General features: G+C 42.5%; 1 protein-coding gene across 1 annotated transcript in view; it reads right to left on the bottom strand.

Moving 5' to 3' along the window:
- Positions 1-11,937: 11,937 nt before the first annotated feature.
- ADAMTS9 (ADAM metallopeptidase with thrombospondin type 1 motif 9) overlaps positions 11,938-25,944 on the bottom strand; it is a 704,469-nt gene continuing 690,462 nt past the window's right edge. The window contains exons 39-40 of the mRNA XM_069206502.1: positions 20,564-20,658; positions 11,938-15,344 (exon numbers count right to left, since the gene is read on the bottom strand). Of these exons, the coding sequence (XP_069062603.1) occupies positions 20,569-20,658 (90 nt within the window). The 3' untranslated portion in view covers positions 11,938-15,344; positions 20,564-20,568. The remainder of the gene's footprint in view (positions 15,345-20,563; positions 20,659-25,944) is intronic.

Here is a 25,944-nt window from a genome sequence, read left to right as displayed (position 1 = left end):
TGTTGCTATATGAGAGCCACCATCCTAAAGCTTTAAGAGATAATTTGCCCTACGGTCAGTTCCTCTGGCTCAGCCGCAATTGTAGCAACATTCAATCATTTGACACTCAAGCTAAAGATCTTTCCAACAAATTATGTGACCGCCACTATCCACATCGAGTGGTAAGCGCATCTTATAAACGAGCTAAGCACTGTGACAGGGACGCATTACTAATGATGACCCCTAGATCTCCAGACACTAAGTTGACTTGTGTGTCCACATTTAGCCCCTTGTCCCATACCATAAAGAAAGTGATTAATAAGAGATGGAACATCCTTCGTAGTGGAGGAGAGGTTATTCCAAAACCCCTCTTCGCTTTCAAAAGGTCTACCAATATCAAGGATATGTTGGTTCACACTCGACTTAGACCCTGAACTGTGTCTTCCAGACAAAGGTCCCTTTGGGATCTTCCGCCAGTCATAGGTCACTTACCATGTGGGAATTGCAACATGTGCACACTTACTAAACGGTTGGACACTCTTGAATTGGAACCAATAGGGACCTGGCGATTATTGAAACATACCAACTGCAATACTCGCAATTGCATTTATTTGATTACATGTCCATACAACTTACGGTATGTGGGAATGACGACCAGAGCAGTGAAACTGAGGATAAATGAGCATCGTAGTAATATCAGATGCGGCCGAGCAACGACTAAATTAAGTATTCACAACAAGGAAGTTAACCATAGCCCAGATGACATGTGGTGGATAGTTTTGCAGACTTGCCTACACAAGGGGACGAGATCTCTTTTCGAACTTGAACATCGCTGGGTGTATGAGTTAAACACACATCTTGAGGGGGTTGAATGATGATATCCCCTGGATTAGCCTTTTACATTGAGTATTACATACCACGTTGGGGAATCTTCAACCCCGCCCCTTTGCACCCCTGCTTATAACATCATGATTTACTGCTTTTTACTACAGTTTAACTGGGGCTCATCTGGCTCCTTTTTTGTGCCCCTTTTGTTACTCTTTTCTGCCACCCCCTTTTTTGTTTACCTCTTACTGACGTGTCTATTTTTGCACATTTGGTAATAGCCTCCTGCTGCTTCTCCCGTTATTGAGTGACTTGGCACATTTTTTATGGAATTCCATGATTACGTTTTCTACATGAATCCTTATCGGACCAAATCACATCGACATTACCATTCTTTGTATTCCCAACAAGGTGAGGAATAACTGTCCTCTTTCTTTGACTATAATTCACGAGCGCGATTGTAGTTGTTTTTACACGCTCGGCTCCGTTACTTGGTAACGTGATCGTCAGCGTGACGCTCTCACTTCCGGGTCCCGGACTTTTTTCTACCCTGAGGTCCGCGGCTCCCTCATTGATTCGGGAGTGCGGCCAGGGGTAGGTTACCCGTTTGTCACTGGGAGCATTGAAGTAAGTGACTTTTAATCGACTCTGTTTGTTGGAGCACAACACCGGTGTTCTTTCTTCTGACGGCCCTCTACTTTCATAAAGGGTATTTGTTATCTAACTGTTCCGTTACGGACAGCAGCACTGTTTTGTTAATTCAAAATTAGAGAGAGTAAACGTGGGAATTTTCATCCCCAGTTAAAGATTGATTTATTCGTTTTTGGAGGTGCACTAATGACACTCTATAATTGATATGGCATTTCTATTTGTAATTATTTTTAACATTAGAGCAAAATATGGAGCACCCGTAAAGGACGTTTGAGTACTATTTGATTAACCATCCTACTTTGACTTGGGGGCTATTTGCTATTTTCTACTACGTTAGATTGCACTGTTAGAGTGACTTGACATTAATTCCTTGACTCATTAGACCATATAACCTTTTATTTATCATGATTAATGTATCGTGGATACTATAACGGGTTGGATGTCATTATGTGTGTTTAGTTTTATCTAACCCATTTTTCAACCCTTGTATCAGTGCGTCACACCTTGCCACATGACATACGGTACCTCTTTTTGGTTTGTGCTATCTTTACCGTAACAGGCATATTTGTCTTTTGTTTACTTTGCTACCTGAGTTTTTGCACCCGGCTTTAGGCCTGCGTTGTCCCATGAAGCCCGTCTCTGAGCAGGGAGGGTAAGCTTATATTCATCTAGCATGCATGGGTTTGCCACTACCGCCACTATCACTGTGTGCTGCACAGATTGTCACCTTTCTTCCTGTGTCATAATTGATGAACTTATCCCAGTAACAGTATATTCAGAAAGAAGTTTCACCATGTGACCTGTGTTTATTTGATCACAGGGTGACTTATAGGGATAGCAAGTTCGAGTTTTACCAGACTAGTGTAAGTGACTGGAGACATTAAAACTGACAGTTTCAGATTATAGGAGTCAATTCAGTTTATTAAAGGACAAGTTTATATCCATTTGGTCCTGAAGAAGCGTCACAGGATCCTTTTGGACCACAGAGACGCGAAACATGTTGACCCCATTCAAAGGATGGTCTGGAAGTTCCTTACTTCCCCATCCCCTATAAATGTGGTAGAGAGTGATTGAGCATTATCTCTACTTCACTCTCCTTATTAGTTTTTAATCTTGGTCATTGCCCATCGTGGATTAATAAAATCATTACATGGTTTGGGTTCTGAGCCAATTTTAGTTTTTTTGTTCTCTCCTTTTTTCTTTTCTTCCAAACTCACTCTTGGGGTATTGGCATCATCCAGAAAAGATCTCCGGCAAAGAGCCCCCCTATGGGGGGTGCCTGTCAGACATTGCAGCGCCGGTCTGATGAGGAGCATATCAGATGATGAAGCATGACACCCAGTTGGGTGTCTGAGGACTCTTGTTCCTAAATTAGGACTCCCCTGTGTTTTTTCTGTTACTTCTTTTTGGAACAGTGTATCATGATTTTTGTTGCATAGTATTATTCCAGGCACGGCATACACTGGACCATTAATCCTCCTAATCCCTTATACATTTGCTTTATCCATTAATGCTCTGGCCCTTGTGGCATTTTGTGAATAGTTGTTTTTACTAGTATTTAAAAATACTGAATTATATTTATCTACAACGGCACAGTTGGTGTTGATGCTACATAGCTTGTCCTGGTTTTCCTTGCGCATGTATGTGTGGTGACTGTGCGTTTGTGTGTGTACTAATGTCCTTCCTTCCAGTGTTTTCTAGGCTGGGGTACTTACGGCTGGTGTCTATGTCGGCGTTGCTGGTCCTGGATGTCAGTGGCCAGCAGGAGCATTGGAAAGAATTGCAATTTGCGTGCCATGGTGCCTACAGATGTGCCTGATTTCAGAAGGTGGGTGCTTCTTTTTGTGTTGTTCGTTTCCGCCATGGTTTTCGCGGCGGTTAGACTGCCTTGAAAGCCCTGCCAGTGTGCAAGCTCATAATATGGTGGGTGGAAACTATCTGACCGCCAGCCTGAAGAGGCCTTCCTCTGGCAACAGCGGTCCATCCACAATGGCGATCCAGACAGAAACTCGACTGTGTTCTGCAGGTGCCTTCCCAGTACTGGTAATATGGCGGGCTATACCACCAGGCCCGCGGCGGTGTGACCACCATCTCCACCGGGGCGGTCCACTGACTGCCAAACTCGTAATGAGGGCCCTAATCTCCCCATCTCTATAAACAATGATTGGTGACCTTGTGTAATTAAACTGGTGCTGTTTTAAAGCACCCCATTGTATTTCAGTTTGTGTTATATGACGAGTGCACAAAGAGGTCAAAACAAATTCTCAACTTAAGGAAAGGCAAATAGATAAGCATTTAGTTGCTGATTTTGTACACAGTGACAAAAGAAAACCTGAATAAATTGCAGCTTCCCTGCTTGAATTATAAAATCTTAGGCAAATATTTTATCTTAGCAAAACTCTTTGTTTCTTCATTATCTAGTTTGAAAGCACTTTCAAATATGTGAGCTTAGAATGCAAGTTGTACAAAAACCTTTTGTGTTTTATTTAATAGACTATAATGGTGCTCTATAGTAATCTGGGCCACATATAGGGTTTACATGTTATGTTATGTTAGCTGGATTTGTAAAGCGCTGCTTATAACCAGAAAGGGTATCAGCACACTGAAGCAGGTGTATAGCTGCTAGGGCTGTGTAGTTAGTTGAAGAGCAAGGTATACAACCTCTTTGGAAATTCAAGAAGCAAGGAGGAGGCCCTGATATTTAGAGGGAGGTTGTTCCATGTTTTGAGTGCAATGTGGGAGAAAGCTAGGCCTCACATTCTATTTTTGTGGATCCAGGTGGTGTGTGCAAGAGATTGTGAGTGCAGGTGTCTGGTGGGTTGGTAGGAGTGAAGACCCCTGTTGAGGCATGCTGGCCCTGTGTTGGGCAGTGCCCTGTATGCATGTGTGAGGAGTTTGAATTGACAGCTATCATGTATCGGAAGCCAGTGGAGTTCTCTCAAGGTGTTATGTGAGGTGGGAGGTCTAGAATGAGTCTTGATGAATCTTTCTGGATGGTCTGAAGTTGGTGGATGAGGTGGTTAGAGATTTTGGCATAGAGAGCATTGTCGTAGTCTAGTCTGCTTGTGATGACAACTTTAGTGACTGTGCGCCTGGTGTTCCTAGATGTCCATTTGAAGATTATTTTTAAGGTTGCATAGTATATGAAAGCAAGACTGTTTTTACCTGTGCTGGCCTGTTGATTTGTCATCTAAGATGATTCCTAGGTTTCTCACACAGTGAGTGGGTGTTGTTGTAGGAACAAGGTGTGAGGGCCACCACGTGGAGTCCCAGGTGGATTTCCTGTTCCCGAAGATCAGCACATTCGTCGTCAGAGCTGAGTTTGAGGAAGTTGTTTTTCAGCCATTCTGCTACGCAAATCATACAGTCCGTGACCTTGGTGATGGTAGACTTGTTAGATATTAATGGGATGAGTTGGGTGTCATTAGTGCAGTACATGATGGATATGCCATATGCTTTGAAGACATTGGAGAGAGGTGTAATGTAGATCTTGAACAGGATTGGGCTGGGAGATTAAACTTTGGAGACTCTCAGGTAAATTCCTTGGGCTCTAGTGTGTATGGTGGGAGTCTGACTCTTTGTGTTCTTCCTGTGATGAAGGAGCATATCCATTTGAAGGTTGGTCCTTGGATTTCATTTTCATAAAGTATTTTTATGAGTCTGGAGTGTGAAACAATATTTAATGCAGCGGAGAGGCCCAGCAGTATGAGGGAAGAGTTATATCCTTAGTCTAGTAGGGTTTAGATCTTGTCTCTAGCAGCGTGGAGTGCTGTTTCCATGCTATGGCATGAGGCTGAGATTGTTGTGGAGTTTCAGATGGTTGGTGAGGTGTTGGTTGATTGTCTTCTCTCTCACTTTGGCAGTGATTGAGAGCAGTGGGAAATTGCTCATCTTGCTGTGGTTGGCCAAAGTTTTCTTGAGGACTGGCTTGGTTGCTGTATATTCCCAGTTTTCAGGGAAGGTCCTGGAGCTGATGGAGGAGTTCATGATGCGTGTGAGGAATTTGTTAATCAGAGGACTTCATAAGTTGTGGGCTGGGGTCTGTTCGGGTCCCGGAGTGGATGTTTTTCATGATTATGGTGGTGTCTTCCTCAGTGAGAGTTCCCCAGTTGGTTAGCTGGATGTCCATTTAGGTGATGGGTTGGTTGGTGATGTCCTTGGGGTTGGATTGTTTTTTGAAGTTGTTGATCTTTGTGATTTTGCTGTGAAAGAAGTTTGAGATGTTGTCACTGAGTTCCTGGGAAGAACTGATGGAGCTAGCTGTGGCTTCTGGGGTGGTGAACTCCTTGATGATGGAAAAGATTTCTTTGTGGTTGTAAGTGCTAGCTTCAATCCGATCAGTGAGGAATTTTCTCTCGGTGTCTCTCACAACATGGTGGTAGTGCCTCAGTGCGGTCTTGTAGGTAAATCTTGTGCTGGCTTTGTGGTTGGACCTCCATTTCCTTTCCAGGTGCCTGCAATATCTTTTGTAGTTCTGGAGTTTGTCGAGGTAACAGGTGGCTTGTATCTCCATTCTGCAGCATTTATGAATATTGATGGGTACATGACAGTTGGTGCCTCTTAGTTTACTAATGGTTCATGTTTAAAAACAATTCACTTTTATTAAAGTACTTTGTGCACATCTATAATGTGAGGTATTGACTTCAAACATTCCTCATGTTAATGGCAAACACTTTTTTTAGTTCGGTAAGGAAGCTATTATATTTTAACTTATATTTGGTGTATGATTTAAAATAGCAAACACCTCCAGGGCTCAGTTCGTGCACGGGCTCTAAGAGCCGAGCCAGACCCTTGGTTTGGCTCTGGCTTAGCTCTCCCTGTTAATTTGTTGGTTCACCCACCTCTACAATTCAGAGTGTAGTAGAGCAATCTGGACCACACAGAGACCTAAGAACTGAGCAACTGAATTATTACACCAGAGGTTTCTTTATGATGACAAACTCTCCCATCATGTGCCCTACTTTAAACAACCTGTTTGTCCGCTTCAAAGGCTGTGCCCCTCAAAACTTTGTTAACAATGTCACAATACATTAGGCACTGATGTTCGCTAGGTGATGTTGTTCACTAGGAGCTGTTCTATTGACAGAATGATGCACCCTCTACCCGTAAAGATAGTGAAGAAGATGGGCTTCAGAGTGTGGGGTTACCTGTCCCAACAGGATGGTGTTTTTTTGCCTTCTTCACAGATGGGATGTTCATGGATTAACATATTCCAGGCTGCTCTCCAGACACAGCCATTGCATAGTAATGTCTTCACAGCAGGGAGGACTCAAGTCTGGAGCATCAGCAACAGCGGTACAAAGAGGTGTGAGCTTTTAGCGCTTACTGCACTTATCTGTCAGCAGCCTAACTGAAAGTGTGGCTAGGAAGACAAAAGGTTGGGGCTCTCCTAAAAGGAGCCTTTCACCTTCACCACTGAACCTGCAGGCCCACCCTTAGCAATACCACCCACCGAAAGGGTCTAATCAGGAGCCCCTTGCTAACTGAATTTCTAAAGAAACCCTTTTCCACTCTCCTTAAAGCAGTGTTTCCGTCTCCACCCTCTAGCCACAGGGACGTAGGCATTACATTTCCACTGTTAGGGGAAGCTGTCCCAGGCCTCAACCCACAATTTTAAAAATAGATCCCACATTGCCTTGTAACTAGTAATGTAAATCAAACTCAAGCATATTACTCTGCTAAATCATTTATGAATAAAGACAGCATAAGTTGTTTCATAGGTCAGCAGGTCATGTGCAGCAGGACATTTAAGTGCACGCATGCGCCTGCATGCCTACAAAAAGTACCTAATGAAGCGCTATCTTAACATGCAAATAATGTTTCCTTCCATAGTCTTGCATGCTGAAATTCAATGCTATCTCAAAAGGCATCTGCCATTTTTTCTTAAATCCAGCATAAAAACGAACCATTACTCAAATATTCAGATTGTTGCCTTTTCTTTTGAGTGGCCCTCTTCTTCCCCTCCACGCTTCCTATGCCCCTTCTCTCTGAGCACAACCTTCTCTGAGGACTTGCTTGTTCACCTTTTTTTAATCCATGTATTTTACAGATTGACCACTCATTTCAAACATCACAAACTCTCACTCCCTGAAGGTCAGGCCTTCCCCTGCAAACTAAGAATACCCATTCTCCTCTAGTGCCTCTATTAACTACCAAATGTCTGTATGAACTAACATACCATGCCACACCACTAATGATCTGTCCTATTACAATTATAATTGCTTTTTATTCCTCACCTGCAACAGGCATGCACTGCATGTGCTGCATGTACTCTCACTTGCTAGAGATATTGTGTATAACAAGGGGCTTGGAGCCCACCCATTGCTTAACATTCATTGGATTCATTATCCACTGCTGCCTTCTAATCAGCCAGCGCATGCTGGCTTCACTTCCCGTTGGCTGGAGCATGGATCAGTACTGTTTGCATGAGCTTGAATTCTGTTCTCCCGCAGATCATACTGAGATTGAGGTACTACTTTTATGTTTTCTTCTTCCCTGTTGTCCTTGATGAACCTCTTGCCATATGTAGCTATGTTTAACTGTGCCACACACACTTCAAATAAGTCATTTTCTCCTTGAAATGGATGTTTACTGTGACAACAGTTGTTATCTGCTTCCATATGTATTTTTACTAAGACATGGACATGGGAGGCAATTTCTTTCTTTATGTAATAGGATTTTTGCCAGATGTCTTATTATTTTTCTTTTTAATGTATGGGGAGATTAATTGATTTGCTCAGACTCACAGGGGTATTGTACCAATACCTCATAAGCATTGGCAAAGCCAATAGATCTCACCTTTTAAACTACTGGCTTTGCCATTGCCTTTTATTCATGCTGTACTTCACAGGCATTGTCAACTTTGGCAATGATTTTAAGCCATGCTGTATAGCAGTGTGGCTGCTGCACAGCATGGCTAAAAATAATACTTAAAAACGGAAATACAATGCATGCAGCACTAATGTATTAAAACACATTAAGCCTGCCTTTGTCATAGCACTTTCTTAAACATCAGTGCTGCTGTAAAGCATGGTTACAAAACATTGTTTTGTCTCCTAGGGGAGACCAATTGGCTTTCCCAATGCTTGTTGTTCACGTTTCTCCTACCAGGGGCAATATCATGAGCCATGTTTTGTGCTGTAAAGGCACAGGAGGGATGTCTTTTTGCCATCTTTTGTGAATACATTAACTCAAAATATTAGTATATGATTTGCTGACAACAAAGCACAGAAACAACAATGCAATAATTGCCTCTGTGTTTCCAAGTTTGCTGTCAGCAAAATATGCAGTTTGACGATATTTTAAATTAATATGTGCGCTCAAGATGGCAAAAGCAGGGCCCATATTTACACATGGCCTAAGCCACCGGTGCGTCACCTTTTGTGATTCACTGGCAGCGCAGGTGGCTGACCCATTTCTACAAGGCCACGCAAAGACACTTTGCATGGCTTTTCATGGCCTGTAGGTATGTAGTAAGGTAACGCAGTGCAAGTCGCTGCGTTCCCTTACTTTGCATCAGTGAGGCGTTTTCTTGGTTGTTACGTGGGTGTTCCCATGCAATACCCATGGATTTTGATGCAGCCCCAGATTCTCAGTTTTGTAAACCTGAGAATGTGTCAAAAGCCTACGCCACCCCAGGGGTGGCATAGGAGTGACGCAACGTGAGTAATATCTTTATTTCTCCCTGTTTTTCCTCTTTCTATGTGTGCTGCATTCTGCTGCAGGGTCAACATGAGAGGACTTATTTTGAGCACTAAACAGTAAATTAAAAAAACATGTCTTGCTTTTAGTGAAGTTACATCCACTGATATTTTCAATATCATGTTTTACGCTAAAAGCATTGAATATTGCAAACTCGTTCTAATTAGCCCCTAAAAGAATGCTCTGAAGTGTCCACACGGTGAAACTGTAGAGCAGCGATTCCCAACCTATGGTCCACGGACCCCCAGGGTCCGTAACACATTCCCAGGGGGGTACACAGGCCTAGGCAGGCAGGAAGGCACTTCTCCAGCTGGGGCCTCTCTCTGCATGTTTTTACATTTATTACTTTTAAAAGCACTGCACAGTTCCTTTTACATTCAGCAGCTTTTAGGGCAAAAATAAAAGTGTTAAGATAACTCTGGTGATTAATGTACCTGCTAGAGAGAGATGGAAGTTTTATCTAGTGGCAGTTTTGACTCATTTAAGATAGCGCAGACGGTTAATATGCCTGCTGCAAAGATCTTGCATCATGCAAAGAACAGTATTTTATGTGCATAGAAAAGTGACTTACTGCTTTTATCATAAAGATTATTTTGCTACTGTGCAGTTCATAAGTTACAATCGTAATCTAGCACAGTGAGCGATGAACTGCAATCAAAGAACTGCACGGCACAAATTAGGAAGTTATTTTTTTTTCCCAGTCTTTCATTATCCTTATGCTGCTAAAAAAGGCTTGCTTATGTAGAAATTCATTATTATTAAAGTCAATGCTAACCACTGTGTTATGTTCTGAATCCTGAGTTTGTGCTTCTCCAGACCGAGCACACTTAGAAAATGTCTACCAGTATGGATGACGTGAATCCTACACCTTATAGCTCCCTGTAAAGTGCTCTGACTCTCTAACTTGTATGAGAGGTGCTATAAAACAAATGAAATACATGACAGAGAGTCTATGGAGGGATGAAAGGATCTTATGGTTTACTTCCTTTACCCTCCACATGTTTATGTGAAAAGACTTTCTCAGGTCTTATGTACCTAAAAAATAAAAACTGAAATCTCTTGGGAAATGCAGATTCTGACCTGAGGATGCAGTTTACCTAAATAAAACCAAACATTGAAAATTTAGTCGCCGAGATACAGCACCAACCTTCCCATTAACATTTTTGCTTACTTTTTTTCATGTACAATAATTATTTTAGTAATTCAACTATTTGTTTGGTGTGTACTTGTTTGTGTATTTTTTGCGAATTACTGTTTTAAAGTTTGAAATTTAAATCGTACAAATTGCTTGGGGGTCCCCGGCTTCCAGAAGTGATTCAGTGGGGGGCTTCAGGAGTAAAAAGACTGGGAACCATTGCTGTAGGGCTCTTAAACAGAAATAAATCAATACAGGAATATAAGTGAAATCCACCCTTAAACACTGACACACATCAGATCAACACATGACATGCCACAATACATTATAGAGAGCAGTATTTCAGTATATATTTGTTTAGGGGTTTTTGTAGAGCACTATGACGTTGCATCTAAAACTAAGCACTAATTGACCATATTAATTTTGGCATTTTACAATAGTGGAGGTAAGCTAACTAGGACAACCTGACTATTAAGTGATGGTGTATTAGTTATCCTGTAGAGATCTGGCATAGCTAAAGGGTCCTGAAAACAATGACAAAAATATTCAGGAAGAAGGTAAGCATGCATTTATAAAAGTGCAGTTTTAACAGGTACATCTAATCATCAGAAATCCAAAATGTTGGCTCAGTTTTCAAAATATTTGGCACAGCTTTTCATCCTTCCGAGATTAATAACGTGTATTATTATTGAAAGATGGTTGGTACAAGTAACAGATTTTATCTACAAGGATATGAAATTAGCAATAATATAGGGCACGTACTAAATAAATCGATAGGCTATTTTGATACTCTAAACATTGTTCGAAAATACATAATTCAAGTTTTTATTCTGGTATGAAGGACTCCAAGAAACAGCTCTGCATACAACTAGTAAGCGTACTTTATATTCATGAATATGTATAGCCTAGTGGCAGCTTTAGCTATCTTACTAGCATCATGTAAGAAAAAAGCATTACTAAAATACATTCCTACATACATAAATAGAAATGCTTTGGGTCAGACATCTTCATCCATTGGTATGTTCAACTGTCATTCACAGTCATTCTGCCGACCGTAGCATAAAGTGTGACCCACTTCAACCACTAGGTCTCTTCACATTTTGACTTGTCCCATGTGCACTTCCACTTAGAAAGAATTGCACTTCTGTGCCAGGACTGGTGAGACAATACTTTGCCAATGCCTATCCCACTCCATTCTCTGTACTTTTTCATCCTTCCAGCTATCTATTATTTCTTCAGCTTACAAAAATTCACATACAATACTACTGTTTCTTTGTACCAATACTTGTCATATTTTCCAGTGAAATACATTTCAATTAAAAGGTTCAATAGTTGATGTAAGCACTATGTTCTATTAAAATTATATGAAGTGAGTAGTTCTTTAACATTTTATCCCCAGTACATGGCTGCTACGTTTATACAGAGGGATAATTTATTTTCTTCTATTTATTTTTGTTTCTTATGCTTGCAATAAAAATAACCACTGCACCACCTTGTCAAAGACAGCTCAAATGGCATTGGCAATGCTTGTTTTGAATTGTTAGGTTGATGAGCCATTATTGTTTAATCAACAAGGCAGACATGGCAGACGTTCACAGGAACTTCAAGACATTCATGCAAAAAAGTAGTTCACTCAAACACAAGAGTTATTTTTAGATATTTAATTTGTTCACTCATTTGCAAAATTCACGAGCTTGCAATCTACTCCTGTAAATGTACAAAACGGTATGTATCACTAGGAAGTGAGTAAAGGCTGAACCACTTCTCTTAGCGGTGACACATACAGTACCCACTTGCAGAAGGTACCTCTAACATGAGGTAAAACGTGTGTTTGTTTACCAATATAAACGTGCTTCGACAGTGGTGCAATTATTTATTTCGAGTCTTAACTGTCCATTTGTATTTTCAGACAACATTGCAATGTTAATGTGATAATTCTTTACTTTGTAATACGAGCACGAAAACGAACGACATTATTTGACATGCACTTACACATACAGGGGGTCATTCTGACTGCCAACGACCGCGGGAGCACCGCCAACAGGCTGGCGGTGCTCCCATTGCATTCTGACCGCGGCGGTACAGCCGCGGTCAGATACGGGAAACCGGCGGTGTACCGCCGGTTTCCCGCTGCCCAAGGGAATCCTCCATGGCGCCAGCCTTGTTCTGGCGGTCAGGCTGGCGGTAACGGGTGTCGTGGGGCCCCTGGGGGCCCCTGCAGTGCCCATGCCAATGGCATGGGCACTGCAGGGGCCCCCTAACAGGGCCCCACCAAGATTTTCAGTGTCTGCCATGCAGACACTGAAAATCGCGACGGGTGCAACTGCACCCGTCGCACCCCTTCCACTCCGCCGGCTCCATTCGGAGCCGGCATCCTCATGGAAGGGGGTTTCCCGCTGGGCTGGCGGGCGGCCTTCTGGTGGTCGCCCGCCAGCCCAGCGGGAAACTCAGAATTACTGCGGCGGTCTTTTGACCGCGCAGCGGTATTCTGCCGGCGGGACTTTGGCGGGCGGCCTCCGCCGCCTGCCAAAGTCAGAATGACCCCCACAGTTTCGCCACCATTGAATACCACTTTGTCAGACGCATACAGTGTTATTTATTAATAGGTTTTAAGGCAGTTTTCCTGCACACATTAAACACGTTTTCCAAATCAATACATAAATGCTCATTATCATTTCACTGACTGTGCACAACATTACAAAACCAAAACATATTTTAAATATGTCAATGTTCAAGGAATAAACATTGTGGTGTTTCTTAATAACACATTTATTGTACAATTTGGCTGACAAACAACAGGTCGTTATCCTGTAATGGCAGTTCTCTTTTAGAGAGGTACTCTCTACTGATCCACACTCTGCAGCATACCTCAGCCCAGCGACAAAGCAAGAGATCATTTTGAAAATGACATTAGAACATTGGAATGTCTGGAGTTCCATTGAAGACAATGGAGTGATCCTCGCTTCTAATGGCTGGTAAAAGCCAGGAGCAACATTCCAATGTTTGTCACACAGCAACAGCTGTGAGCAAAGGCCTCATGGAGCCCGAGAGGATTGAAATTACAGCGCCCGAGGGGATTGAAATTCCCTCGAGTTCCGTGAGCCGTTTGTTTTATTTATTAGAACCTTCTGCCCTTTAGTGGCGGAATGTTCTAATAGGCTTATAGCCCGATGTAGCTGGGCTATACTGGCCATTAAAGTCCTACCTTCAGCCCGGGCCTTTAACAATGGAGCAGGCCTTTAATGGCTGGTATAGCCTGCTAAAGCGGGCTATAAAGCTATAGTAAAACTAAACAGCATTACTTAAGGCACAAGGATTTACGTTTTAATTTGTGGAAAGATTTTGCAACTTCAAGATAAATGCTGTCATACTGAGTGTGAGCGTGTCTGTGTGTCATGCATGTGTGGGTGGGCATCTATAAACCAGCCTAGTGAAGGACCAGTCCTCATAGTGATGGTAAACACTGAGAAAGTCAGACAACACCATTGTTGTGAGGACCATACTGCTAACAGGACTGGCCGCCTTAACGTGTTTCGGTGTTTTAGCATGGGAGTGTGTGTAAGAGGGGATTTGATCCCTCTGGAAACACAACAGGGACCAGAGAGTTTCTCAGGAACTAGATTTACAGCATTCACAGAACAATAGACATAATGCACAGTCTTCAGCTAAAGCTGTGGGAAAGAGATTGACTTTAGGTAGTATTGCACTGAATTATAGTTTTATGATTAGAATTCCAGAATTAGCAAGCGTTTTTTTTCAGTGGGTCCAGATTTCCTGGGATCAAATTATGACACGTGAACACTCATTGTGTTAGTACAAGCCACACAGAACATGTTGAAGACACAGCAAACTGCAGCAGTCAGAAGTATTAGAAGCCGTTATTGGGGAAAGCGATGGTATGGCAACATCTACTGGCTATATGGACCAACATAGAGGGTTTCCCTTACCCATCCAGTTAATCTAGGTTGTAAAGATCATCCACACATACAGATGCTGTACCATGTTTACACACGTTTACACACTTCTCCCATCCACATACATTTGTAGTGTATTCTCTGTGACTGTGCTCAATGGTATAATTTGAAATGGATTGCACAGTAACTTCAAGCACTGTGCATACTACAACACAATTTGTGGAGCTAACTGTATGTCATCCCGGAGATGGTGCAAAATATGATGGTGTCACTGAAGTTACTTGTCTTTATCAACGACAGCAGCTTAATTGGTTTGTAAATAATTCTTCAACTATTCATGAATATTTTCACAAATGTGGCATGCTTATACATCTGATGGCAATAGATGCACAGAAGTTAAAGTGCCACAGGAGCAAAGGTGAATATTATTACATACTTTAAAGTATGCAAGACACATTTTCTAACGATGTGTATTTTTTGTGGATGTATGTTCAGAAGACACTGCTCTCTGTATCACTCACAGCACTAGTATTAGATAGCAATACTAAGTGGCTAGCTAAAAGCAATGTATATAGGTAAAAGCCAGAAGTGAAAAAGTGAGAAACGTGACCATTAGTCTAATGTCTTTGAGGTTATAAGCATATATAGCCCTGTTTGCAATTATTAAGGCCTTTTCCACAGGGATCCAGTGTTTGCCAATTGGGTGCAGCAGATCTAAGAGTGTGGGTACAGCTGATATCCCGGTTATCATGTGGTAAAAAAGTAAACATACACTTATAGAGGTTGAGTAGCACCATAGAAGCCTTCATAGCCAGTAACAGCTGAAAGGAATTAATCACTGAATATGAGCGAGTACACTGGTAATAAAGCACCACTTTTTTTCATTATGCTACATATGATGTAGAGTACATAAATGCAGTAGTCTGACTGCAGGGTTTACAAAAACATGAAAATCAGCATTACTTTAAACATTTTACATATAAAAATATTAAATCAAATAAATAATTAAAAATATAAATATTATTCTTTACACAATTGGAATATACAAATATATATATGTACATATACACACATAGATACAGAGGTATTACAACATGTTTCTTCATCCATCACATTTGTTCTTTTCCCTTTCAAAGCACCTGAAAGATAAAAACATTGTAAAATCCTATTACTACATGATCTTGTAAGCCGATTCTGATAAACAATGTCAACTTTTTTGTAAGCAGGTACAGAGTTTACTCCATAGGGTGCTACTACATAGCCCACCATTTTGCATTCAAATATGATCAGACCTGATCACATAATTTATAAAGAATAAAGATAACATGTTTAGCAAATCTCAATTAGTGTATTCTGCTATATGGGTTGAAGGTTCCTTTAGAAACTATCAAGTGGCTGAACTAAATATGGACCGATCCTTGGCTTAGTTCATCATCGCTTCTACAAATGTACTTCTCAATAAACATCAAACTTTAGCTTAAGACCAAGCATGTTTATTTACACTCTTACACTTTGTTGGCCAGTTATGTCAACAGAGGACAGGCTCTGAGCACAACCTGCAGAGATTGCTCCCCGTATATAGAGATTCCTGCCAGGTAGGTATTAACTTTTGTATCTTAAGCAGCGATGCTGGTGCAGCTCTCCAGTGACTTCACTGAATTTTGCTAAGCTGATGCTGTCATGGGTTCACTTTTTAGTGCCAAGGTGGGCACTCATAATTTAGTCTTTGGGCCATATCCTGTGCCTTTAAGGCACTCACACATTTTATTTGTTTTTATTCATTTTATTATACTTTACCAAAGCTATCTTTTCAGCTTGTTGCTTTCATATTTTATCAGCTGCCATTCTTAGAAAACACATTCAGTTTGCTTCACTTTGTATGCATTTCATTCTGTGCTCTGCTCAAGGCTGTCATATTTATACACAATATTTTACTAAGTATTGTTGCTACAAGAATACAAAGTCATAGACACACAATTACGTCAGGCCTGTTCTCAGAACACAAAATGTTTTGTTATAAAAACATCACACAGGCGAAAGGAGGTTAGGGAGGACATTCCAGTCAGAGAAGACATCTTATGCTGTGTGCCACTTCGTTGCAGCTTTGCTGGCCTTGGCCATGTCCTCCAGCAAACTGGGAGGACTGCCAAGCAGACCAACAGGCAAGACCCTGGCCTTTTTCCCAGGTATGGGGTCGGGGCTCCTTTCTTAAGACTGGGATGGGCAGAAAAGGCAAACACTGCTATGCTCTCATGTTAGAGAATTGACTGTAGTTAATAATTCTTAGACATGTTTATTTCAGGGTGTTGGGACAGTTTATCTATTTTTCCCTTATGATCACAATCCTTACTGTGCTATGTTTCATCCTCCTAAAAATTGCAGCTCATTCCTTTTATCGTAGAATGCAGTCATTTCAATAAACACATTGAAACTTGTCCTGCATCTTGGTGTCTGCCACTGCATGTGTGAGACGTTGTGTAACTGAGAGAAAGGGGTATAGTCTGTCGACCACAACTTTCCTGAGGAATCAGAGTGGTATGTATTTCGGCTGCCACAAATCACAATTACTTTCCAGGTTTTGGTGAGGTGCTGCTAGCTAGCCAAAATGGTTAGGCCAACAGCTTCCGGCCAGTGCAGGACTGACTTAGTCACTCACGCATGGTGGGCTCCAGCCCAAAACCAAGCACTCTTATCCTCAAAGAAAAAGTCCTACAGCACTGCCATGTTTGTCCTGTTCAGCAAAGTGCTTTTGTTTTCAAGATACAAACCCCATAAACAGGAATATGTTTTTGGGAAACAAAAGATCATAGGCCCTAATATGCCCTTCTCTGTGTGTGTGTGTGTGTGGGGGAGGGAAACATTGCGCAGCTTTACTGCCAAGGACCGCCATGGCTGTCATGGCATACCTGGGCAATTGAGGCTTCTTATTTCCAGTGCAGCCCTGGAAAATAAAATGACCAGCTAGTTGAAACTTAGGGGGTCATTCCGACCCTGGCGGTTGACTACCGCCAGGGCCGGGGACCGCGGATGCACCGCCAACAGGCTGGCGGTGCATCCATGGGCATTCTGACCGCGGCGGTACAGCCGTGGTCAGAAACGGGAAACCGGCGGTGTCCCGCCGGTTTCCCGCTGCCCTAGGGAATGGCGGCGCTGCAGGCAGCGTCGCCATGGGGATTCCGACCCCCTTACCGCCAGCCTGGTTCTGGCGGTTTTGACCGCCAGAACCTGGCTGGCGGTAACGGGTGTCATGGGGCCCCTGGGGGCCCCTGCAGTGCCCATGCCAGCGGCATGGGCACTGCAGGGGCCCCCTAACAGGGCCCCACCAAGATTTTCAGTGTCTGCCAAGCAGACACTGAAAATCACGACGGGTGCAACTGCACCCGTCGCACCCCTTCCACTCCGCCGGCTCCATTCGGAGCCGGCATCCTCATGGAAGGGGGTTTCCCGATGGGCTGGCGGGCGGCCTTCTGGCGGTCGCCCGCCAGCCCAGCGGGAAACTCAGAATTACTGTGGCGGTCTTTTGACCGCGCAGCGGTATTCTGACGGCAGGACTTTGGCGGGCGGCCTCCGCCACCCGCCAAATTCAGAATGACCCCCTTAATGTTTAATTTTCAAAAAATTTATATTTTCGGGAGTAGTGTTAAGAACATTTAAAGTATGACCTAGGGCATCACATATTAGTGGCCTTAGGTATGCTACAAGCTTTTTCTGTTAACACTGTAAGAGTAAACATGATATCTTTCCTACACAAAATATACAGGAAGACTGAGGAAAGTATATTGTACATAAAGTGCAAAAGAAACTTGAAACTTGGAGGTTAAGAGGTTGCGAGGCTGAAGGCTGTCTCGTCTCCAGTAGTGATGTTTAATAGAAAAAATGAAATGTAACAATGTAAGCTGACTAGTTTCACTTATGCTTTCTGGCATTCTATCAGCAAGTGCCCCAAATACAAAGAACTAAGGGGGTCATTACGACCCTGGCGGTCATGGACCGCGGATGCACCGCCAACAGGCTGGCGGTGCATCCAGGCTAATTCTGACCGCGGCGGTAAAGCCGCGGTCAGAAAAGGGAAACCGGAGGTTTCCCGCCGGTTTTCCCCTGACCTGAGGAATCCTCCATGGCGGCGCTGCAGGCAGCGCCGCCATGGGGATTCCGACCCCCTTACCGCCAGCCTGGTTCTGGCGGTTTTGACCGCCAGAACCTGGCTGGCGGTAACGGGTGTTGTGGGGCCCCTGGGGGCCCCTGCAGTGCCCATGCCCATGCCTTCTGTTAAGATGTTAAATCTATTGAGGAGCACTTTGTTTGGTCCTGGATGTCCCAGAATATTTTTACCTGTGCCAGAGGCCAAGTCTAGCTCTTAGGTTCTCTACTGGAGCTACTTAGATCTTAGGGGGAAGATTTATAATTATTTCATGCAGTACAGCACAGCGCAGCGTCACCTTCTAGAAGGACTCTTACCATGGGGGTAAGACTATGGTTTTGGGTGGCAGCACCACCGCGTGTGGGTGACTGAGTCAGTCCCACATCGAATGGATGATGTCGGTCTGACCTTCTCAGCTAGCTAGAAGTACCTCACCCAAACCTAGAAAGTAAAGGTGATTTGTGGCAGCCTAAAAACATGACACTCAGACTGTTCAGGGAGGTTGTGGAGGAACTGATCTTACCCATTTTCTCTCATTTGCACAAAGTATCACACATGCGGAGACAGAGAAATGCAGGATATATTTCTATGCATTTATTGAAGAAACGGCATTATATGATAAAAGGCATAAGCTGCAATTATTAGGAAGATAAAACAAAACACAGTGACCATTGTGACCGTTAGAGTAAAACATATAAACAGTCCCAGCATCCTGACATAATCATTGGTCTAAGACTTCCTACCTATACTTCTAGCATTTAACAGGAGAGCATAGCAGTGTTAGCCCTTCTGCCAATGCTAGTCCCTGAAAGGAGCCAAACTGCAAACCTGGAAAGCATGGGCCTGCCCTTGGGCTACTAGCAGTCCTCCTGGTTGGCTAGAGAAACAAGGCCAAGATCAGTAAAGCTGGGATTAAGTGGCACTCAGCGTAAGATGGCTGGCTGGAATGTCCCATATACCCTTCTTTGGCCTGTGTAGTGTTTACATAACAGAAGGTGTTGTATTCTGAGAACAGGGCTGACATGATAATATATCTATGGTAAGAAGGATGACTCCATAACTCTTTTACTGGCAATACCACGCAAACTATGGTGTGCAATGACGGCCTTGAGCAGGGTACAGAGCGAAATGTCATGGAAAGAAACTAACAACAATGATTTCGCAGAAAGGCAGCTAATTAGAATATAAAAACAACCTTGCTGAAAAGCAAGCTGTGCTAAAATGTAATAAAAGGAATAAACTAATAAAATGTGTATATAAGTAAAAGGGCACAGGCTGCAGGCCTGAAGATAAAATAAAGACGCACAGTCTATGCACTAAAAGGGAACCAAGGACAACCTTTCTGAGCTGCACTGCATGAAAGGGAAATGGCAGTAATGTGCTGTATTCAGCATGACACAGTGCATTCTTGTCCTCTGCTTGCAGTGGCACACTCAGTGCAGCCAAGTCCCAGTGCAAGCACCCTTGCGGCATGGTCCAGAGGTGCCTGCATTGCAGGCAGGATTGCTTTTGTGCAGGAAGGGGACCTTTTTCTCTATAAAAAACAATCATCATAAGCACAGTCCTTTTTTTTAAGTGTGCTGCAGAATGCCGCACATTTAGAAAGAAGAAACAACAAGGATGAATACAATTATTTCTCCTCGTTGCACCTCCCCTAGGAAGGCTTAGCATTTGTATGCATTCCCAGATTCTCAATTGTTGATAAATCTGGGAAGACGCAGAAATCCATGGGTGGATGCCTGGAAAAACCCACTCTCCACCCATGGAACACCTCTGCGGGGCAGAGTAACACAAGGCAGTTATTTGTGCTGCCTTGCGTTACTCTAGAAGGATGTCAGTTCTAGGAATCCCTAAACAGCATCTAGAAGATAGAGGTACTGAAGTAAAGTAACATATCTACCTTTTCCAAGATTTAACATTGCCTATTTATAAATACTAATGGGCTATTGAACTTGAAGTTCACACATTTTGCTTTCCAGTTAAGCAAGTCTCCAAAAAGGCAAACATAGATTTAATTATAGGTAAAAGGGTTACCAGCATTAAAACATTTCCACATTTAGGTTTTTCTAGTTGATTAGACATATTACACAAAGAGCAGTCAGCCACAATGTTAGAGAGGTTATATATTTTTTTCTTTACACATACACAGTATGATCATTCAAGTTAGCAGTATATGTGTTTTCTGCAAATGTGCTGAGCCATAAAATGTGTACTTACCAATTCTACAGCACTTGTACACTAAGGCCAGTTCCTGTCGATGGAGTACACTTTCCACAGTAACCGCCACATTTCCCTGTGACTTTTGTTCCATCCTGGAGAACAAATGAAATATTTATTTATTTTCCTTAAACATCCCTACTGTCAATGCCCTTCTTCCCTGCTGGGCTCATATGTGTGTGATTTATTAAAGGCCTAAGTGTTCTACCATTAAATGATATGTGTTGCTTAAAGCAGCCTGACAAGTAAATACAGGGTTCTTTCTGATGCAATTGATGAACATATTCATATGTGCTTGGTTAATAATGGTGAATACAATCAATTTGCATTTCTTCAGATACAAAGCCTTTTTTGTCATCTGGACTCTTTTACAATCTTCCTTTTTTACCTACAAAACTGAAAATCACTATAATACTTAATTTAAAACCAATATAACCAGTGAACAGGGCCTTGTGCTACATGAGAATTACTGAAATTTAATATAGACTGTAGGTAAAACACTGAATTTGGATAATAATTGGGTCATAAATTTATGGAAGACTATAAAAATGATTTATGTATCCCCTCCAACATTGAAATTCATGTATTCTAGTTGAGTCATATATACAAACAGGATATCGGAGACTTGGTGGATCTGGTAGCTGAAGTCTGAACCTGCACCATAATTACAGGACTCAACTCACATTTTAAAATTAACGAGACATGGACCTCACACCTTTGTTTTCAACTGCCTATTAATAATTACAGGTTTGAGGTTGTCGTTCGCAGGGAGAGGATTTAGTGCAGCGGTCAGAGCTACCACCTTGGACGATGGGGACACAGATTCAAGTCTCGGACTTGGCGCAACGTCCTGTGATTCTGGACAAATCACTTAATCTCCCTGTGCCCATGGACAGCGCCTGGATACCCTCACGGGTGATAAGCCACGCCATATAAATCTACACATTTCATAAAATGCATAATTCAACAATATGCAGCATAAAGACTACCTAAATAGTTGGCCTGGAAAAATATTATATTTACCATAATTAGGCTTGAACAAGTATGTGTAATTCACACTTAGGGTCTTTAATTTAGTGCACAAAACCTAATACACACATACAATTTTGTAACTCAATAGCATCCTAGATATTGATGTGGGCCCTATCTATTAAAGGATAATGGGGATTTATTTTTTGTTCCAGACAGTGACTTTCAAGTGAATATATAATGCATGGAAGTGATGTATAACACACAACAAAATGGAATATATATGGATGCTTTAACACTGGTTGAAATTTAGATTTTTAGATAAAATTTGACACTCAATATTGGACATTAAAAAGATTTGTATGGTTATAATTTCCTAATGGTACTCCTCTGAAGTTCATGTAAGCGGGAATGTAAACATTTGATGATGTATAAATTGTATTAATTAGATGCTAAAACTACTGATCATGTGCATCTGGGTCGCTATAAAATGCATTAATCATTGGTGTATATGGATAGCCTTTATTTGGCCCTCCTAAATATTATGTAACATTTTGCAAACAGATCCGTGGTCCAGTGGTAACTGTATACTTAGACTATACAGTAGTGATTTTTATGATATTCTAAATATGAATTGTTATGAATGCTTTATTTGTCTGCATTACCTGCTGTTGTAATAATTGTAGGAATTTTGTATATTGATATTTTGATGTTTTTATTTGTAAATATTATTTTGTATGTATTTTCTTACAGCCCAAGTGAAGTCCTAGTCGTGGACAAAGGAGTTTGTGGGGATGATCCCATCACTGAGAAAGGTTTTAATAAAGAAAAAATGAAAATGTAAGAAAAAATTTGACCATTTTTACAAGAAATGTAACTGGATTGATAAAGAATTTAAACGTTTCTATTTACATCAGAGACTGTTTACATTTCTAAAGGTGTGCTTCTCTCTACTAGTTTTAGCATTCTAAAGAGGATGCTCACTCAGACTAATCTCTACTTTCCTGTTAATGTTGGTGCCAATCTCTACAGGGGTTTCTGTGGTGCTACTTTGTATATCCTTTCTACAGAATTTTGTTTAAGAAGTTAGGTGGTCATTATGACCCTGGCGGTATTATAACCGCAGGGCCAAAACGACGGGAGCACCGCCAACAGGCTGGCAGTGCCTCCCGGCGTATTTTGACCGCGGCGGTAGCGCCGCGGTCGCACCGCCGGGGCCGGCGGTTTCCTGGGGATTACGACCCCCCCTACCGCCAGCTTGTTTCTGGCGATTTGCACCGCCAGGAAGAGGCTGGCGGTAAGAGGTTTCCTGGGGCCACTGGCATGGGCAGTGCAGGGGCCGCCTAACAGGGCCCCGGCCAGCTTTTCACTGTCTGCATAGCAGACAGTGAAAAGCGCGACGGGTGCAACTGCACCCGTCGCACGGCCGCAACACCGCCGGCTCCATCAGGAGGCGGCTCCTATGTTGCGGCCTCATTCCCGCTGGGCCGGCGGGCGCAAACTTGGTTTGCGCCCGCCGGCCCAGCGGGAATGTCATATTGACCCCCTTAATCTTTTACCCACACACCTGGCCCCATGAATCCACCTTAATGTTGGTAAAATCAATTATGGGTGACCAAATGTCTCTTTTGGAAAGTTTTATAACATTATAAGCAATCCAAAAATTATTTTGCTGATGGACAAATGGAATGAACTATCACTTTAGAATCATGCTTATGTGATATATTTTTATATATTTTCTACTTTGAATGACAATCTTTTTCAACCATCAACTGTAAAAAAAAATCATTGTTTTAGGGACATAGAGGACTATGTAAGGAAATCTTGAATCAAAGCACACTGCATGAACAGTATAACAAACTGGAGGGACAGGGTGGCGAGACGGGATGACCAGATACACTCACTCAAAGAGACTGGTATAATGAGAATATGATAGGTAAATAAGCTAGATGGTGAGATGTAGAGAAATGCCAAGTGAAGCACCAACATTACTAAGAAAAGCGCAGTGACAACATCACACACAGGCTGGCATTTTGAGTTACCCAGTAATCCTACAAAGTAATTCTGCCACTCGAGTTACTGATGGTCAGGGTACCACTAACTCTGCAGTTGGAGTTATTCCAGGAGTAAAAGTGGGATTGTAAGGTCTCCTTAAAGTCGAAGCATTATCATGGAACTTGGTAATTGGAATTTCACTCATAGATTTCGGCTTCTTTCTGCAATCCAAATCGTTTGGTAAAACTAAACAGATCCGTGGTGTTCCTGAGAATCTCACAATTATGATGATGCTAGTGACTACCATTTTTAGCTTCATCAGAATTAAGAGGCTTATCCTAATGAAGGTCTAAAGAGTACCAAGAAACAGAAAGGAATGTATTGTCCATTTAAAGCTGTGTTCAGTTTTCCGGACCATCTAATACACATAAGGTGTGACTGTTTTCTGAGATATAGTAAAGCTACACAAGGCAAGGGCAAAAGGATTCCTGCTTTGCAGAAGCAACAGTATCCATGGATATGCACTGGGTAAGAGGCATTCATACGTTTATCATCCTGTGAATTGCAGCGACATAAGATTGTGTACAACTGTGCTCAGCTTCTGATGGGCCTTCTACATAAGGCTCACTTTTCTGGTAATCTCCAAGTATTGCCTTGGCTCATGATAGATAAATCCTTTACCTTTAAATGTCTATGTATTGGATTCAAAGTTCCCAGTGATCAAGATTTCACAAACATCTAAAAGCCTGGTATTCCTCAAGAGGAACATTATGGCCCTCCTCAGCACATCAGGCAAGGACGTAGATCCTTTGCATAGGAGCTAGCGATTCATTGGATCTCTGTTCCCCAAAACCCAGAAAAAAGTGAAACTGATATCCTGAAGATTCTAAAACAGCTCAAAATTTGGTAATTTTCAGTGTAACCAAGGACAGTTTCTTATGTAGATCTCTGTGAACCCAGTACCAGAATGCCGTTCTGTGTGAGTGTGGTGGAAATGGTGGAGATGGTGCTGAGGAATGGGTCGCACAATCTGCATGTTTTCTAAGAGCACTGCAGCACCATACAGAAGCAGAATGAGCAGGGTTGTCTATAGAGAAGCACTAGAGGAGGAGAGCTCTGTCTGGCAAATATCATGTGAAGCCAGAGATTAAGAGAGACGCCGAGGCTGAGAGCTTGTGAACCAAAGGAGGAGAAGTCTGTCTCAGAATAAAGAGAAACTAAGAAAATTACACCTCCCTCCTTACATAGCCAAAAAGCAAAAGGGGAGGAAATGCCCTCCCATAATCCCCTAAGAATAAGGAGGGTGTATACAAAGGACTGTAGCTGGCCACGTCGCACGCAGGGCGACAATAGGGGGGACAGCTCCCTAGCGTTGCTTCCCTGTTAGGGAAGAAAAATGGACAGGAGGGGCCTCTGTACTTAGGGAGGGTGGTCCACCTCTCTTTATGGCACCCAAGGTGTGAGGAGTAAGGCCAGGAGGTCCTTTTAAGGGGTGACCTAGCAGGACTGGGCCTCTTTATGCTAAGCACGTTGGTGCAGAGAACACCAGATGGAACAGCTCTAGCTTTCTCAGGATGGGTGTCGGCCAATGTTTAAGAAACTCATCTCCGACACCGGGATCGCCCGTAAGCTAACCCAACCTGGGGAAAACAATAAACTTGCGACATGTTATACCCACAAATGTTGTCCTAGCATTTATTATGTCACATGCACGTTATGTGATACACGCCAATTGCACACACCCTAAGGGACTAGGGGTAGCAGCGCTATGTCTCTCGCCTTGCTCAGGATAAAAGTGAACATGATCCCGGTTGAGGGCCCTGGACAAACAGGTTAGAAGGCATCCGCTCCAATAAGGCACAGGAGAAGCAAAAGTTGTGTGTCAGAAAGGAGCAGGTCAGTAGGCACGCACTCCTGCACTCAGTTCCCAGTTATAAATAAGTCCCAAGTTAGTTAGCCTGAAACTTAGAGTATGTGGAAAATTTTGCAGGCAGCTGCAGTGATCTTGCAGGCGGCAACGTCATTTAAATTGCACCTAGCATAGTCTAAGTTAAGTTACCTGATCTTTGGGAATTATATTTAAGTTTTAGCTGAAGACAAACTTGCTGAAAGTGATAATAGAGTTTGGGATACTTTTCTGCCTTTTCTGCTTGTATTAATGCTTTTCCAGTGGCCCAAGCTGGTTTCATGGAAAATGGATGGCTATTAACTGAGCATTTCTTGCTAGCTGTACTCTCACCAACACATTATTTTGGGCAAGCCTCACTCCAGATGAAATGTATTTTCACTAGGTTCCCTCCAGCTATCCTCCTGTTACAACTTAATGTCTGCCAAACTCCGGCACTGTCAAGACATTATTTCTACAGCATGTTCTGCTTTAGATTAGACCATTTTTAAAGCCAGGCTGACTGATAAAA

The sequence above is a fragment of the Pleurodeles waltl genome, chromosome 9 (genome assembly GCF_031143425.1).
Source record: "Pleurodeles waltl isolate 20211129_DDA chromosome 9, aPleWal1.hap1.20221129, whole genome shotgun sequence".
NCBI lineage: Eukaryota > Metazoa > Chordata > Amphibia > Caudata > Salamandridae > Pleurodeles > Pleurodeles waltl.
This window is presented reverse-complemented; position numbering and strand designations above follow the sequence as displayed.